We start from the raw sequence: 18,996 nt of genomic DNA, 5'->3' as shown, positions 1-18,996 counted from the left end.
TCTTTCACATGTCCCTGGTGCTATGCAGAATATCAGAAAGGGAAGAGGACAGAATGGAACATTGTCTACATATGTGTGTGTGTTTTACTGAGGATGGGCCTCTATGAGATAGCACTGACAGAGGAGATTTACGATGTCTTTGAGTAATAAAGCCTAAAAGAGCATTCCAGAGGACATGGAGCTAATGGTTCTGTTCTATACCGTACCAGGAAGAGACGGTTCCAGTTTGGAGTTGAAGGACCAATGAAAACTGTTGACACAGCAGTTGCTGTCTGCTATGTTTTATAGATATCTTTCATACAAAACTTAACCTTTTGACCCATTCTATGTATCTGTGGTTCGTCATGTACGTTGAGAGGGGTGTATCTTGGCTATAAAAGATCTTTGTACTTTTGTGTAGACACTTTCAATGATTCATTAGAGATGGCGCATCATTGAAAGTCAAAGTGCTTTTGCAAAACTCTTAATTATTAAAGATGTAGTTTGAGTATAACTCTGACTGGTGTGTGAAGTTTGTAACTCTCCTCATTTGGTAATGCAGAAATTAGCTCCATTTCGTTTATTTTTTCGTAAAACTCTCCAGTCCTTAAAAGGGATCCCTAAGAGGTTTTAATGATTAAAAACATACCCATAACATGATGCAGCCACCACTATTCTTGAAAATATGGAGAGTGGTACTCAGTAATGTGTTGGATTTGCCCCAAACATAAAAATGTTGTTTTAACTTCTTTGGGATAGGTGGCAGTATTTTCACGGCAGGATAAAAAACATACCCGATTTAATCTGGTTACTACTCCTGCCCAGAAACTAGAATATGCATATAATTAGTAGATTTGGATAGAAAACTCTAAAGTTTCTAAAACTGTTTGAATGGTGTCTGTGAGTATAACAGAACTCATATGGCAGGCAAAAACCTGAGAAGATTCCATACAGGAAGTGCCCTGTCTGACAATTTGTTGTCCTTCTGTTGCATCTCTATCAAAAATACAGCATCTGTGCTGTAACGTGACATTTTCTAAGGCTTCCATTGGCTCTCTAAAGCCGCCAGAAAGTGGAATGGGGTGTCTGCTGTCTCTGGGCGAAGAACAGCAGGAGAATTTGTAAGTGGTCAGCCTGGGGACAGTGACACTGGAGATGCGCAGTCACGAGACTACTCCATTTTTTTCTTTCAGCCTTTGAATGAATACAACGTTGCCCGGTTGGAATATTATCGCTATTTTACAAGAAAAATAGCATAAAAATTGATTTTAAACAGCGTTTGACATGCTTCTAAGTACGGTAATGGAATATTAAAAAAAAAAATGTCACGAAATGCGCTCGCGCGTCACCCTTCGGATAGTGACCTGAACGCACGAACAAAACGGAACTATTTGAATATAACTATGGATTATTTGGAACCAAAACAACATTTGTTGTTGAAGTAGAAGTCCTGGGAGTGCATTCTGACGAAGAACAGCAAAGGTAATCCAATTTTTCTAATAGTAAATCTGAGTTTAGGTTGTCCCAAACTTGGTGGGTGTCAAAATAGCTAGCCGTGATGGCCGAGCTATGTACTCAGAATATTGCAAAATGTGCTTTCGCCGAAAAGCCATTTTAAAATCTGACACCGTGATTGCATAAAGGAGTTCTGTATCTATAATTCTTAAAATAATTATGTATTTTGTGAACGTTTATCATGAGTAATTTATTAAATTCACCGGAAGTTTTCGGTGGGTATGCTAGTTCTGAACATCACATGCTAATGTAAAAAGCTGGTTTTTGATATAAATATGAACTTGATTGAACAAAACATGCATGTATTGTATAACATAATGTCCTCGGAGTGTCATCTGATGAAGATCATCAAAGGTTAGTGCTGCATTTAGCTGTGGCTTGAGTTTATGTGACATATATGCTTGCTTGGAAAATGGCTGTGTGATTATTTGTGTCTATGTACTCTGCTAACATAATCTAATGTTTTGCTTTCGCTGTAAAGCCTTTTTGAAATCGGACAATGTGGTTAGATTAACGAGAGTCTTATCTTTAAAATGGTGTAAAATAGTTGATTGTTTGAGAAAATTGAATTGTGGTATTTTAGTTGGTTTTGTATTTCGCGCCGTGCGATGCCATTGGCTGTTGGCTAATGGTTCCGCAGGCGGAACGTCTGTCCTCAACAGGTTTTAAGGACAAAAAGGTAATTGCTTTGCCAATTTTTTGGCAGTATTACTGTAGTGACTTGTTGCATGTTTTGAAATATTTTTTATTCTGTACAGGTGTCCTCCTTTTCCCTCTGTCAACTAAGTTAGTATTGTGGAGTATCACACAATACTATCACATCCATTAAACTCTGTAACAGTTTTAAAGTCACCATTGGCCTTATGGTGAAATCCCAGAACGCTTTCCTTCCTCTCTGGCAACGGAGTTAGAAAGGACGCCTGTATCTTTCTAGTGACTGGGTGTATTGATACACCATCCAAAGTGTAATTAATAACTTCACCATAATCAAAGGGAGATTTAATGTGTACTTTTTTTTTTTTTTACCCATCTACCAATAGGTGCCCTTCTTTGCGAGGCATTGGAAAACCTCCCTGGCCTTTGTGGTTGAATCTGTTTTTAAAATTCACGGCACGATTGAGGGACCTTACAGATAATTATATGTGTGGGATTCAGATATGAGGTAGTCATTCAAAACTCATGTTAAACAATATTATTATACAATAAGATTATGTCAATGCAACTTTAAGGGACTTGTTAAGCACATTTTTTACTCCTGAACTTATTTAGGTTTACCATAACAAAGGAGTTGAATACTTATTAACTCGAGACATTTCATTTATAATTAATTAGTCAAATTTATTCCAATTCAAATCCAATTTTATAGGTCGCATACACATATTTAGCAGGATGTTATTGTGGGTGTAGAAAAATGCTTGTGTTCCACTTTGACATTATGGGGGTGATGTGTGTAGGCCAGTGACCAAAAATAAAATCTAAATTGAATCTATTTTATATTCAGGATGTTACACAACATAATGTGGAAAAGGTCTAGGAGTGGGAATAATTTCTTAAGGCATTCAATGCCAGCAGTGTTGTTGCAGAGACAGCCTGATAATGTGACTCCCAACATTGTGTGACGACCTTTTAAAGGTCACAAGCACAGCCTCTCCTCTGATGAGAAAGAGCCAGGAGCACTGATCAGATGTTTAAGAGGCTTCAGTGAAATTAGTGCAAGGATATAATAACTCTCCCTTTCTCCTATGAGGGAGAACATTACTACAATGTTGAACAAGTGTCTTCTCCTATGGAGGCTGGTGAGAGGAGGCATAGGAGGACCGGCTCATTGTAATGGATGAAATGGAATATATGGACCGGTATCAAAGACATCAAACACACAGAAATTCTGTTCCACACCAGTAATTTCAATGAGCCCATCCTCCTCTAGCTCCTCTCACCAGCCCCCACTGGTCTTCTCTCTGATGTAGTAAAGAGATGTGATCCATTGTCATATTATTTTGTCAACGGATTCATCAGACGTAAAGGTAGCTGATTGTATTAGTCTGCCTCGATGAGGTTTTATGTTGGCAGATACTCATTGGCCTGTATTTATCTAGTTGTCTCAGAGAAGCAGTGCTGATCTAGGATCAAGTCCACCCCGCCCTAAAATGCAAAACGGAGTCTACACTTTACTGGAGCCGTGTGACGACATCATGAACCCGTCTATGGATCGGCAGGCTAATCCAGTTACCGTCACGCCAGTATAACCCTGTGAACACATTATCAGGAACAGATAACTGAACTCCCAGAGGTTGATGACCCAGGGGAACAACACCATATTAGGTAAGACGATTCTGCCAGGCTTTTGTCCACTAGAACTTAAATGGAAATATATGAACTGAAACAAGGGGGATGGGGGGAAGGACTACCCAAGCATGTCCTACAAGAAACTCGTTTCCATTGCAAAACATTTTGACATGGTTTGCTAGTGTGCACTAATGAATATAAACCAGGATAACAGACCTTTAATATCTATTCTGATTCAATGTAAAGCTGTAAACACTAAAACATAAAAGGGATCCAATCGGCACCAAAACACTCAGCCATACTTTATTGTTGTGGGGAGGTAAAGGAATGATTGGATACGACGGGGCGTAGAGCCACTTCTGTCACATTCTGGAGCAGCCAAATCAGTTTATTAGATTAAGATTCAAGTCTTCACTACCAGAATGTGGACAAAGCCTGGTGCAAAAACATTTTACACAGCATACTGACATAACTTACTCATCATTCACTTTGTTTTATATCTGAAGCAACATGGCAAACAAGTTAAATAGTCAAAAAAAAAAAAGTGTTTAACGCTGCTACATTTCTTTTGAAGTTTTTAACAATCCAAGAAGTTTGCAGCCATGAGTAGTTCCAGGGCAATCTCAGGGGCGATGGGGAATTCTGGTATTTCTGTGGAACTGTTGGTATAGCGGACCTTGTAGGTGAAGTACATGCACACCTTGGACAGGACATGGGAGGGGATCTCTCTGAAGTTCACTTCGTTGGTTTCATTCTCTGCAAACTGACCTGGGGAAAAAAAGGGAGAAGTGACACATTAGGATGATGTAGTCTGCTTACCTGCCCCACTCAACCAATCAGAATGAGTTTAGATAGGTTTCTCATCTAGCTCCTGTTTTTGTCGTGTGAGACAGCTTGATGTACATCCCCCTGGACAGGACACTAGTCTATAACAGGGCCTTACCCCTAATCTATCTCCTTAATGCTGAGTGCCAAGCAGAGACGCACCGGTTCCCATTTTAAAAGACTTTGGTATGACTCGGCCAGGGATTAAACTCCCAACCTTCCAATCTCAGAGCAAACACTAACCACTAGGCCACTGAGTTGGTAGACCAGCACCAGGCACAATCTTTGCTAAATCAAATACTGCTTACCTGGTCGACTCAACATGGCCTTGATGGTCCCTGAAGTCAAGGGCTTACCTGGTCCACTCAACATGGCGTTGATGGTCCCTGAAGTCAAGGGCTTACCTGGTCCACTCAACATGGCGTTGATGGTCCCTGAAGCCAAGGGCTTACCTGGTCCACTCAACATGGCGTTGATGGTCCCTGAAGCCAAGGGCTTACCTGGTCCACTCAACATGGCGTTGATGGTCCCTGAAGTCAAGGGCTTACCTGGTCCACTCAACATGGCTTTGATGGTCCCTGAAGTCAAGGCGTGCTCCCTCTTCACTATGAACTCATGGCCATCAGAAGAGATCAGCTTCACATACATGGCATCTGGGCCCTCACAGCCACCGTAGGTCTTCTCTTCACCATCTAATGAGGGGCAGAGGCAAAAGTAAGACTGCTGTAACTGGGGTGACAGCGTAGCCTAGTGGTTAGAGCGTTGGACTAGTAACCAAAAGGTTGCAAGATCGAATCCCCGAGCTGACAAGGTAAAGAAAATCTGTCATTCTGCCCCTGAACAACTCATTGTAATAAGAATGTGTTCTTAACTGACATGCCTAGTTAAATAAATGTTTAAAAAGAAACTCATTGTAATTTATTATATTGACCAGACACTCAAGGGGCCGCTCCAATGGAAAGACAATTCTAAAAGAAGGGAAGGCAAGATCAAATCAAATTTGATTAGTCATATGCGCCAAATACAACAGTGAAATGCTTACTTACAAGCCCTTAACCAACAATGCTGTTTAAAAAACAACATATAATTAAACAGCAGCAGTAAAATAAAATAGCGAGAGGGGCATGCAAATAATCTGGGTAGCCATTTGATTAGATATTCAGGAGTTTTATGGCTTGGGGGTAGAAGCTGTCCAATAGAAGTCTATTGGACCTAGACTTGGCACTCCTGTACAACTTGCAGTGCGGTAGCAGACAGAACAGTCTCTGACTAGGGTGGCTGAAGTCTGACAATTCTTAGGGACATCCTCTGACAACGCCTGGTAGAGGTCCTGGATGGCCGGGATGTCAAGAGTCCCACATATCAGTACAACTTGTATTTGAGCAAATAAGCAATTAGACACTCCTTGACCTCCATAAAAAAAAAAAACGATACCCTTAGCTGCTGGAGAAGAGATTTTGGGCCCAGTTATCCCTCTCGCCTTGAACTCTTTGCTAGTAATTATTTTCTCCACATGTTGCCATTTTTCATTCATTATCTAAAACTATAAACATTGAACATGTCAACTGAACAATTCCACTCACCCATTTTGTCTTCCAAATTCGAAAAACTCTTGTCCCTGAAACAGACGACTTATGTTAAAAAGTCACTATGGCCACACTTCCAAATTGTCTAATTGCAGGTGGCTAGCTAAATACCGTTAGCTGGCTAATTAACAAACATGGTAGCATTTAATTTGGTAGCGAAACGCGTTACATATATATATATATATACACATATATTTTACATGGCATCCCTCAAATACTTGAAACCCCGAATCAGAGACGCGCCCATGATCTAGCCCCTACCCGTAAAAGAACAGCTGAAGCACCAAGCTATCAGAAGGTAGCTATGTTAGCTAGCTGGCAGCTAAAGTAGCTATGTTAGCTAGCTAGCTAACCAGTCGTTGCCTTCCAGTTGGACAAACAATCAAGGTACCAAAAAATACAGTTATATAATCCGATGAAAAATACATCTTACAATATAGTGTCATTAAAAAAAATCATTATATTCATTACCACACAATAGTTGAGGTTTCGGCTAGCAAGATATTTTGACACAGGAAACGGTTCAGCTAAATAGTGTTGCGCGTCTGTAATCCAATCCGTAGGACACCGCACAATGGGTAATACAAGTTCCCGCTTACATTAGTTCCTGTCTGACATTTGTCAAAGGTTGACATAAATAAATCTAATCTGGTGGTGGAATTTATCAAATATTTTCAAGGTTTAATAGAGGTGCATTTAACAAAACAAAAAAATGATAGGGTTTCCTAACTTTTTCACCTTCATTTTCAAGATATCTGTTGCACGGTTTTGCAATGTAGAATGGGGCGACAACGCAGCTCTGTGGAAAAAAGGAAGTATTACAACAACGTCATTGAACAACAACAATAGCAGCAACACTGCAAAGGAAATAGTATAATAATGTTTCGTTATAGTAGATGTTTCCATACGGTTAGAAGAATTATCCTTCATTGGGCCATCGATATGATTTATCCAAGTTTGTTTAATTTCAACATCCCCTATTATGTCATAATTTTACTAAACTGCTGCATTGCATAATAGGATTGTTAAACCTACTGTCTCTCCAGGGGGCGCCTTAGACTGCTGCTCCATTCAGAAGGTTTGGTGTCCATCCTAAATGGCACCCTATTCCCTACACAGAGCACTATGCCCTATGGGTCCTGGTCAAAAGTAGTGCACTATAAAGGGAATAGGGTGCCATTTTAGGACGTACATGTGGTCTGGCTAGGCTAACACGCTAATGTAGCTCTGGCACTGCTGTTCAGGCCTGTCAGCCCTAGTCCTGACAGTGGACAGCAACTGCTGGCGGACAGACACACCCCCTCACAGACCCCTGCCCTACCACAGGCCCTATCAATATAGGCCTGAGAGAGAGAGCGAGAGAGAGAGAGAGAGAGAGAGAGAGGACAGAGAGAGAGAGAGAGAGAGAGAGGGAGAGAGAGAGAGAGAGAGAGAGAAGAGAGTGGGTGGTGGTGAATGTGTGTATGAAATCTGCATCTAGGCTTATATCAGTGTTGCTTTGTGTGTTTGTACTGATGAGATATTTATACTTGTCAGACCAATAGAGCACTTTGAATTGTCAATGTGTGTGTTGGCTGAGAGAGAGAGAAGCAATGAGAGAGAGAGAGGCCGAGAGAGAGGGAGAGAGAGAGAGAGGCAGAGAGAGAGGGAGGGTAGAGACAGAGAGAGGGATACGGAGTGAGTGTGATAGTGTGTGTTACAGGTGGATAGATTGGCAGGGATCTGCTGAGCGTGTCAAACAGGAAAGTGTGACCTTAGTCATGATGAGTGTGGATCACCCATACTAGCCAAGTCAGCGACCTGACTTTAGTAAGTGCGACAAACATGTGTGAAAGACAGAGAGAGAGAGAGAGAGAGAGAGTGTGTGTGTGTGTGTGTGTGTTTTTGTGTGTGTATCACTGTCCTCGCTCCTGTGTGTGTGTGTTCTACTTTGTAGAATATGCTTCATACTGTATCTCATTCCCTCATCATATTATTACGGTTTGATCATGTCTCATGTACAACTTAGCATGGTTCTCAATTAGAGCCTGAATGGATCACCTGATAGGTGAGAGGACACGTTATACTACTAACACATTATAGTACTAACACATTATAGTACTAACACATTATACCACTAACACATTATACTACTAACACATTATACTACTAACACATTATACTACTAACACATTATACTACTAACACATTATACTACTAACACATTATACTAACACATTATACTACTAACACATTATACTAACACATTATAGTACTAACACATTATACTACTAACACATTATACTACTAACACATTATAGTAACACATTATAGTACTAACACATTATACTACTAACACATTATACTAACACATTATAGTACTAACACATTATACTACTAACACATTATACTACTAACACATTATACTAACACATTATAGTACTAACACATTATACTACTAACACATTATACTACTAACACATTATACTACTAACACATTATATTACTAACACATTATACTACTAACACATTATACTACTAACACATTATACTAACACATTATACTACTAACACATTATACTACTAACACATTATACTACTAACACATTATACTACTAACACATTATACTACTAACACATTATACTACTACACATTATACTACTAACACATTATACTACTAACACATTATACTACTAACACATTATACTACTAACACATTATACTACTAACACATTATACTACTAACACATTATACTAACACATTATACTACTAACACATTATACTAACACATTATAGTACTAACACATTATACTACTAACACATTATAGTAACACATTATAGTACTAACACATTATACTACTAACACATTATACTAACACATTATAGTACTAACACATTATACTACTAACACATTATACTACTAACACATTATACTAACACATTATAGTACTAACACATTATACTACTAACACATTATACTACTAACACATTATACTACTAACACATTATATTACTAACACATTATACTACTAACACATTATACTACTAACACATTATACTAACACATTATACTACTAACACATTATAGTACTAACACATTATACTACTAACACATTATACTAACACATTATACTACTAACACATTATACTACTAACACATTATACTACTAACACATTATACTACTAACACATTATACTACTAACACATTATACTACTAACACATTATACTAACACATTATACTACTAACACATTATACTAACACATTATACTACTAACACATTATACTACTAACACATTATACTACTAACACATTATACTAACATATTATACTACTAACACATTATACTACTAACACATTATACTACTAACACATTATACTACTAACACACTATACTACTAACACATTATACTAACACATTATACTACTAACACATTATACTACTAACACATTATACTACTAACACATTATACTACTAACACATTATACTACTAACACATTATACTAACACATTATAGTACTAACACATTATACTACTAACACATTATACTACTAACACATTATACTACTAACACATTATACTACTAACACATTATACTAACACATTATACTACTAACACATTATACTAACACATTATACTACTAACACATGGATAGGGACCACATCACAAGACTCAGACAGTGTGGGGCACTGTAATCCAGGTCATAGAGGTGTGTGTGTGTGTGTGTGTGTGTGTGTGTGTTGGTCAACAATATTTATTCTAAGCGCTGTGAGGAGGGAGATGCCCCCTAAAGTCAGAGTGACTGACTGACTGAGGAGAGTCCGGGAGAGAGAAGTATCTAATTCAGATGCTGACTTTCCCTGACTGCACTTGTTTTATACAGGAATGTGATGACGGCTGAAATATGAGGCTGACGAATGGAGGGCGAGTCATCTGAGCCATGGCATTGGCTGTGGGAGCACTGTGCTTGCCTGAAAGAGAGCGAGAGAGAAGGAGGGAAGGAAGGAGAGAAAGAGAGAGAGAGAGAGAGAGAGAGAGAGAGAGAGAGAGAGAGAGAGAGAGAAAGAGAAAGAGAAAGAGAGAGAGAGAGAGGGAGGGTGGGAAAGAGAGAGAGAGAGAAAGAGAGAGAGATGGAGAGAGGGAGGGAGGGAGGGAGAGAAAGAGAGAGAAAGAGAGAGAGATGGAGAGAGAGAGAGAGGGAGAGAGAGAGAGAGAGAGAGAGAGAGGGAGGGAGGGAGGGAGGGAAAGAGAGAGAGAGAGAGAGAAAGAGAGAGAGATGGAGGGAGGGAGGGAGGGAAAGAGAGAGAGAGAGAGAGAAAGAGAGAGAGATGGAGGGAGGGAGGGAGGGAGAGAAAGAGAGAGAGAGCGTGCGTGCCTGAAACCTGTTTCACAGGGAACACAGTATCCACCTCCTGTCGATTCAAAGGAACATGAGTTTTTAATCTCCATTGCTATGTCTTCCATCTTTTACGGTTGTTTATGGGAATGTCTACTTGGGTATCATTACCACTTTGTTTTTGAGTAGGTTACCAACAACTGCATTGACAATGTCCTGTGGGCCTTGGTCAAACGTAGTGCACTCTGTAAGGAAAAGTGTGCCATTTGACATGCGTTGTGTTGAGGGACGGAGTTGAGTGTGACACATTGTTCAGTGGGAGTAAGGAGGCATGTTTATTCTTCACGTCATTGACAAGTTATGACAAGTTATGTCAGCTGTTATGACATGGTTATGACCATAACACAATAACTAGTAATGCTGAATAGTTCTAGAAAGGTCTGGAACATAATGATAATTGCTGAGGTCACTGTTGAGGACACAAGCTCAAGTACATAGTACAAATATGATGAAGGATATTTAAAATTTAAAAAAAAAATCCTATTCAACAAAATTTGAAATGGAATTACTGAAATGCTTTCAAAATATAGTGACAATGACATTATAAATGACTTATTATAAGATTTCACATTTCTTATAAGTCTTGTCACGTCCTGACCAGTTTAAGGGGTTATTTGTTATTGTAGTTTGGTCAGGACGTGGCAGGGGTGTGTTTGTTTTATGTTGTCAAGGTTTTTGGGTAGTGTTCTATGTTTTGTATTTCTATGTTCTATTTTCTAGTTATTATATTTCTATGTTTAGTTTATTGTTTTGACCTTCAATTGGAGGCAGCTGTTCCTCGTTGCCTCTAATTGAAGGTCCTATTTAGTAGGGGTGTTTTTCTATGGGTTTTGTGGGTAGTTGTTTCTTGTTTAGCTGTGTGCCTTACAGGACTGTTTTCGTCGTTCTTTTTGTTCAGTGTTCATTTATTTTAATAAAGAAGAAAATTAGCATTCACGTACCCGCTGCATTTTGGTCCAATCCTTACGACGGCCGTGACAGAACTACCCACCAACAACGGACCACCAAGCAGCGGAGGAAGAAGCAGCACCAAGAGAGGAGCTATCTGGAATTGTGGACATGGGAGGAAATGCGGAAGTCTGTGGAAGTGCGCACGATCTCGCCCATGCGCACGATCTCGCCTAGTCCAGTCTGTCCTGTTCCCGCTCCTCGCACTAGCCTTGGGGTGTGTGTCCCCAGTCTGGTACCTGCAGTACCAGCCCCACGCACCAGGCCTCCAGTGCGTCAACCCAGTCCAGTACGTCCTGCTCCTGCTCCTCGCACTTCCCTGTGGTGCGTGTAAATAGTCTGGCATCTCCAAAGCCAGCCCCACGCATCAGGCTTTCAGTGTGCAGTCCCCGTCCAGAGCTTCCGACGACAGTACCCCATCCAGAGCTTCCGACGACAGTACCCCATCCAGAGCTTCCGACGACAGTACCCCATCCAGAGCTTCCGGTGACAGTACCCCGTCCAGAGCTTCCGGTGACAGTACCCCGTCCAGAGCTTCCGGTGACAGTTCCCCGTCCAGAGCTTCCGGCGGCAGTTCCCCGTCCAGTGCTTCATGCGACGTCCTACAGTCCGGAAACCGAGAGAGACGGTCTACAGTCCGGAACCGAGAGAGACGGCCTACAGTCCGGAACCGAGAGAGACGGCCTACAGTCTGGAACCGGCGCAGCCAGAGTCGGCCTACAGTCCCGAACCGGCGCAGCCAGAGTCGCCCTACAGTCCGGACCCGGCGCAGCCAGAGTCGCCCTACAGTCCGGAACCGGCGCAGCCAGAGTCGCCCTACAGTCCGGATCTCCCAGAGTCGCCCGCCAGTCCGAGGTCTCCAGTGATGCGCATCAACCCGAGGCCTCCAGCGATGCGCCTTAGCCCTGAGCCTTCAGTGGGGGTGGACAGGTTAGGTTGGGGACTAAGGCCGGAGCCTGAGCCACCTCCGTAGTAGGAGGATTGGGGAGGGGGGGTGTAGCACAAGAACCGTCGGTGACGGTGACCACCCTCCCTTCCCTCCCTTTAGTTTGGGTTTATTTTTGTGTTTTTTATGTTTAGGTGCATCCGGGATCTGCACCTTTGGGGGTGGGGTACTGTCACGTCCTGACCAGTATAAGGGGTTATTTGTTATTGTAGTTTGGTCAGGACGTGGCAGGGGTGTGTTTGTTTTGTGTTGTCAGGGTTTTGGGGTAGTGTTCTTGTTTTGTATTTCTATGTTCTATTTTCTAGTTATTCTATTTCTATGTTTAGTTTATTGTTTTGACCTTCAATTGGAGGCAGCTGTTCCTCGTTGTCTCTAATTGAAGGTCCTATTTAGTAGGGGTGTTTTTCTATGGGTTTTGTGGGTAGTTGTTTGTTGTTTAGCTGTGTGCCTGACAGGACTGTTTTCGTCGTTCTTTTTGTTCAGTGTTCATTTATTTGAATAAAGAAGAAAATGAGCATTCACGCTAAGGTATTAGCAGGCTATTGTATGTGTGAACGATGGCTAGCTAGCTCCTCGAATGATCCCAGTCCCTTGTATTGTGCATCTGTTGTAGAAAGAGGAGACGATTCGCAGAACATATGTGCAGGATGCAGAGAGTGAATTCTGATTTAATGAAAAACTACCTGATCTCCAAAGTCCACGTCTATAGTCTCAAACAATCACACACAACGCAGAGTTCCAGCGGTGCACCGGTTAAACCAGCTAGCTTGTTAGCACCCACATGAGGACGTGGCTAGTGTGGCTAGGCGACATCCTCTTGTATAGTGTAAACACTCTGTTTGGGCGCTACTGGACCATTGCAATGTTCACTGGAAGTCTTTGTACGCCAAAATGTCAGTCGGAACCGACTGAGATAACCTTTGACCTGCAGCTGCTGCTCCTCTCTATTTTAGGAACGGTCCTTCCATAGTAGTAGTCCCTTTATAACAGGGCTCCATTCACACACACACACACACACACACACACACACACACACACACACACACACACACACACACACACACACACACACACACACACACACACACACACACACACACACACACACACACATAGTTCATGAAATCATCCCAAATCGTACCAAATGGTGTCTACCCCATGTGTCACAATGGGATATGATTAGCTGTTAGTGTTCATTGCTCGGTCCTTTTCTAGAACTTGATCAATTGTGGCCCTGCAGTATTCTCTCAGTAGAACATCGACCCCCGTAGAACGTCGAGGCCCAGTAGAACGTCGAGGCCCCGTAGAACGTCGAGGCCCCGTAGAACGTCGAGGCCCAGTAGAACGTCGTGGCCCAGTAGAACGTCGAGGCCCAGTAGAACGTCGAGGCCCAGTAGAACGTCGAGGCCCAGTAGAACGTCGAGGCCCAGTAGAACGTCGTGGCCCAGTAGAACGTCGAGGCCCCGTAGAACGTCGAGGCCCAGTAGAACATCGAGGCCCAGTAGAACATCGAGGCCCCGTAGAACGTCGAGGCCCAGTAGAACATCGAGGCCCAGTAGAACATCGAGGCCCCGTAGAACGTCGAGTCTAATGGTCTGTCATGCTGTCTGTCTAATGGTCTGTCATGCTGTCTGTCTAATGGTCTGTCTTGCTGTATGTCTAATGGTCTGTCATGCTGTATGTCTAATGGTCTGTCATGCTGTATGTCTAATGGTCTGTCTTGCTGTATGTCTAATGGTCTGTCTTGCTGTCTGTCTAATGGTCTGTCATGCTGTATGTCTAATGGTCTGTCTTGCTGTATGTCTAATGGTCTGTCTTGCTGTATGTCTAATGGTCTGTCATGCTGTATGTCTAATGGTCTGTCATGCTGTATGTCTAATGGTCTGTCTTGCTGTATGTCTAATGGTCTGTCTTGCTGTCTGTCTAATGGTCTGTCATGCTATATGTCTAATGGTCTGTCATGCTGTCTGTCTAATGGTCTGTCATGCTGTCTGTCTAATGGTCTGTCATGCTGTATGTCTAATGGTCTGTCTAATGACTGAGGACCATGACTGAGACATCAGGGAGCCTGAATGGAACTAAGACTGAGACATGAGAGAGCCTGAATGGAACTAAGACTGAGACATGAGAGAGCCTGAATGGAACCAGGTCAGGATTCCAGACCAGTAGTGTTGAAGATGGGGAGGATGGGGGGATGGAAGGACTACGTCTTACATGGCACCCTATTCCATACGTAGTCCACTACTTTTGACGCCTATGTGCCCATGTGTCCTTGTTAAATGTAGTGCACTATATAGGGAATAGGTTGCCATAGGGCCCTGGTTAAAAGTATTGCACTATATAGGGAATGATGTGCCATTTCAGACATAGCCAAGGTCTTTAGGCATCTCCACTGTACAATGGGGGAGATGGGGGAAGACCTGTCACATTTGATTTAAGTATGTTGGCCCCATAGCCTGGAGGAGGATGCAGGACACTGTTACTATTCTCCCCAGTCTCCTGTGTGTGTCCCATGAGCCGTGGAGTAGAGAACCAGTGACCTAAAAATCTGGGCTGTATACGATTCCCTTCAGGATTTCTCAGTGTTGTTTTTAGATAATTTTTTTGATCAGTTTGCTACAGCAGGAAAATATTCCTGGAACAACAGGAAATGTTAATTATAATTAATAGACATGTTTTTGTAAGAGTTGATACATTTTTTCATAAAGAAAAATCTAATCTGAAATTTCTGTTGACATTTTTAAATCTTTAAATCTTAAATAATTTTTATTTTTTTTACAATTCCTGCATTGCAGGAAATGTAAAAAATAGGTTGATCAAATGAAGATCCTCCATTTGTATACTGGAAAAGAAAAACTCACACTCACTGAAACAGTGTTGAAGTTTGAATGTTCTTTAGGAGCAGCTGTATATAAGATGCTAACTATCTCCTCCTGTTTGTCTCACTGGAGTTAACATGAACCGCTTTGAAGATATTGCATTCCTCTATTGTTGATCAGATTTACATTTTAGTCATTTAGGAGACACTCTTATCCAGAGCAACTTACAGTAGTGAATCGATACATTTCATAATTTTTTTTCTCCGTACTGGTCCCCCGTGGGAATCGAACCCACAACCCTGGTGTTGCAAACACCATGCTCTACCAACTGAGCCACACGGGAATCAGATCAGATCAGAGCAGATCAGATCAGAACAGATAAGATCAGATAACTTCAGACCAGATTAGATCAGATCAGATAACTTCAGACCAGATTAGATCAGATCAGATCAGATAACTTCAGAACAGATTAGATCAGATCAGATCAGATAACTTCAGAACAGATTAGATCAGATCAGATAACTTCAGATCAGATCAGATCAAATAACATCAGACCAGATTAGCTAATATTACATGTATTTCTTGTCAGTCCTTGTGTCTCGCACATTTGAGATGAAATCTCGTGTAGCAAGTCAATTTAATCAATGAGTGCTTGGATCTGCTAACAATGAGGGTGTGTGTGTGAGGGGTGTGTGTGATGTGTGTGAGGGGTGTGTGTGTGAGGGGGGTGTGTGATGTGTGATGTGTGTGAGGGGTGTAACGAGGTCTCCCTGTTGACTAATCCTGGTTTTAATCGTGTTTTAATCAGGGTTAATGGCCTGGATTCTATTCCAGAGGGGGATTGGAGTGTACAGCCTCACACTGACCCTCTCCATGTACACACACACACACACACACACACACACACACACACACACACACACACACACACACACACACACACACACACACAAACACACACACACACACACGCTCACACGCACACACGCACACACGCACACACTCGCACACACTCGCACTCACGCACACAGTCTCACGCACACGCGTACACACTCACACGCACACAGACATACACTCACACACAGGCAAACTCACACACACACACACACACACACACACACACACACACACACATTCGCACACACACAGTGTCACGCACACGCACGCACTCACACACACACACACACACACACACACACACACACACTCACACTCAAATATGCACACACACTCACGCGCACAAACACACACACGCAAATGACATGCATTTTGTCGAGAGGCGGGGTCGATAGAGTCTAGTTCTGGACAGGTCAGTGTTGATAAGAAAAACTCCAGGCTCCATCTTACATCAGCATCTCTCTGTCTATCCTGGCCCCAGCTTAAATCAGCATCTCTCTGTCTATCCTGGCCCCAGCTTAAATCAGCATCTCTCTGTCTATCCTGGCCCCATCTTAAATCAGCATCTCTCTATCTATCCTGGCCCCATCTTAAATCAGCATCTCTCTGTCTATCCTGGCCCCATCTTAAATCAGCATCTCTCTGTCTATCCTGGCCACATCTTATATCAGTCTCTCCTGGCCCTATCTTACATATAAGGCTCTCCATCGCCTTCCATTTCGGCAAATCTGACCATAGCGCTATCATCCTGATACCTCCTTACAAGCAAAAACTAAAGCAGGAAGTACCAGTGACTCACTCAATACGGAAGTGGTCAGATGACGCGGATGCTAAACTACAGGACTGTTTGGCTAGCACAAACTGAAATATGTTCCGGGATTCATCCAATGGCATTGAGGAGTACACCACATCAGTCACCGGTATCGATGACGTAGTCCCCACAGTGACCGTACGTACATACCCCAACCAGAAGCCGTGGATTACAGGCATCATCCGCACTGAGCTAAAGGGTAGAGCTGCCGCTTTCAAGGAGCGGGACTCTAACCCGGACACTTATAAGAAATTCCGCTCTGCCCACAGACGAACCATCAAACAGGCAAAGCATGAATTCAGGACTGAGATTGAATCCTTCGACACCGGCTCCGACGCTCGTCGGATGTGGCAGGGCTTGCAAACTATTACGGACTAAAAAAAGGGAAGCACAGCCACGAGCTAAACGACTTCCAGCACCAACTGTTCCGGATGATTGTGTGATCACGCTCGCTGTGGTCGATGTGAGTAAGACCTTTAAACAGGTCAACATTTACAGACTGATTACCAGGACGTGTACTCCGAGCACGCGCTGACCAACTGGCAAGTGTCTTCACTGACATTTTCAACCTGTCCCTGGCCGAGTCTGTAATACCAACATGTTTCAAGCAGACCACAATATTCCCTGTACCCAAGAACACTAAGGTAACATGCCTAAATGACTACCGACCTGTAGCACTCACGTCTGTAGCCATGAAGTGCTTTGCAAGGCTGGCCATGGCTCACATCATCACCATTATCCCAGAAACCCTAGACCCACTACAATTTGCATACTGCTCTAACAGATCCACAGATGATGCAATCTCTATTGCACTCCACACTGCCCTTTCCCACCTGGACAAAAGGAACACCTACGTGAGAATGCTGTTCATTGACTACAGCTCAGCGTTCAACACCATAGTGCCCTCAAAGCTCATCACTAAGCTAAGGACCCTGGGACTAAACACCTCCCTCTGCAACTGGATCCTGGACTTACTGACGGGCCGCCCCAGATGGTGAGAGTAGGCAATAACACATCTGCCATGCTGATCCTCAACACGGGGGCCCCTCAGGGGTGTGTGCTTAGTCCCCTCCTGTACTCCCTGTTCACTCACGACTGTGTGGCCACGCACAACTCCAACACCATAATTAAGTTTGCTGATGACACGACGGTGGCAAGCTTGATCATGGATGACGATGAGACAGCCTATAGGGAGGAGGTCAGAAACCACGACAACAACCTCTCCCTTAACGCCATCCTAAAAAAGGAGCTGATCGTGGACGACAGGAAGTACAGGCTGTAGAGGAGCGGATCGAAAGCTTCAAGTTCATTAGTGTCCACGTCACCTATCATGGTGCAAACAGACCAACACAGTCGTGAAGAGGGCACGAAAACGCCTCTTCTCCCTCAGTAGGCTGAAAAGATTAAGCATGGGCCCTCAGATCCTCAAAAAGTTATACAGTTGCACCCTTCAGAGGATCTTGACTGGCTGCATCACCGCTTGGTATTGCAACTGCTTGAAATCCGACCGCAAGGCACTACAGAAGGTAATGTGTACGGCCCCGTACATCAATGGGATTGAGCTCCCTGCCACCCAGGACCTCTATCCCAGACGGTGTCAGAGGAAGGCCCTACAAATTGTAAAAGACTCCAGTCACCCAAGTCAGAGACTGTTCTATATGCTACCGCAAGGCAAGCGGTACCGAAGCACCAAGTCTAAACCAAAAGGCTCTTGAACAGCTTCTAACCCCAAGCCTGCTGAACAGTTTAATCAAATGGCTACCCTGACTATTTACGTTGACCCCCTGGCTCTATACACACACTGGACTCTACCTACACACTCACACGTACTACACTGACACACCAACACACACACACACACACACACACACACACACACACACACACACACACACACACACACACACACACACACACACACACACACACACACACACACACACACAATTTCACACACTTTTACACTCTTCACGTATGCTGCTGCTACTCTGTTTATTATCTATCC

General features: G+C 42.8%; 1 protein-coding gene across 2 annotated transcripts; it reads right to left on the bottom strand.

Annotated features, from left to right (window-relative positions):
• Positions 1 to 4,067: 4,067 nt before the first annotated feature.
• Positions 4,068 to 6,956, bottom strand: LOC115195324 (elongin-C). 2 transcript variants are annotated; one of them, XM_029755102.1, is made up of 4 exons: positions 6,663 to 6,956; positions 6,189 to 6,223; positions 5,154 to 5,297; positions 4,068 to 4,548 (listed from the first exon to the last, which is right to left on the bottom strand). In XM_029755102.1, exons 2-4 carry the CDS (start codon positions 6,190 to 6,192, stop codon positions 4,358 to 4,360), a joined length of 339 nt encoding a protein of 112 aa, XP_029610962.1. In that variant the 5' UTR covers positions 6,193 to 6,223; positions 6,663 to 6,956; the 3' UTR covers positions 4,068 to 4,357. The 2 variants fall into 2 exon arrangements, with proteins under 2 accessions (XP_029610962.1, XP_029610961.1); XM_029755101.1 differs by lacking the exons at positions 5,154 to 5,297; positions 6,189 to 6,223; positions 6,663 to 6,956 and adding an exon at positions 4,962 to 5,132.
• Positions 6,957 to 18,996: the final 12,040 nt, after the last annotated feature.

The sequence above is a fragment of the Salmo trutta genome, chromosome 6 (genome assembly GCF_901001165.1).
Source record: "Salmo trutta chromosome 6, fSalTru1.1, whole genome shotgun sequence".
NCBI lineage: Eukaryota > Metazoa > Chordata > Actinopteri > Salmoniformes > Salmonidae > Salmo > Salmo trutta.
This window is presented reverse-complemented; position numbering and strand designations above follow the sequence as displayed.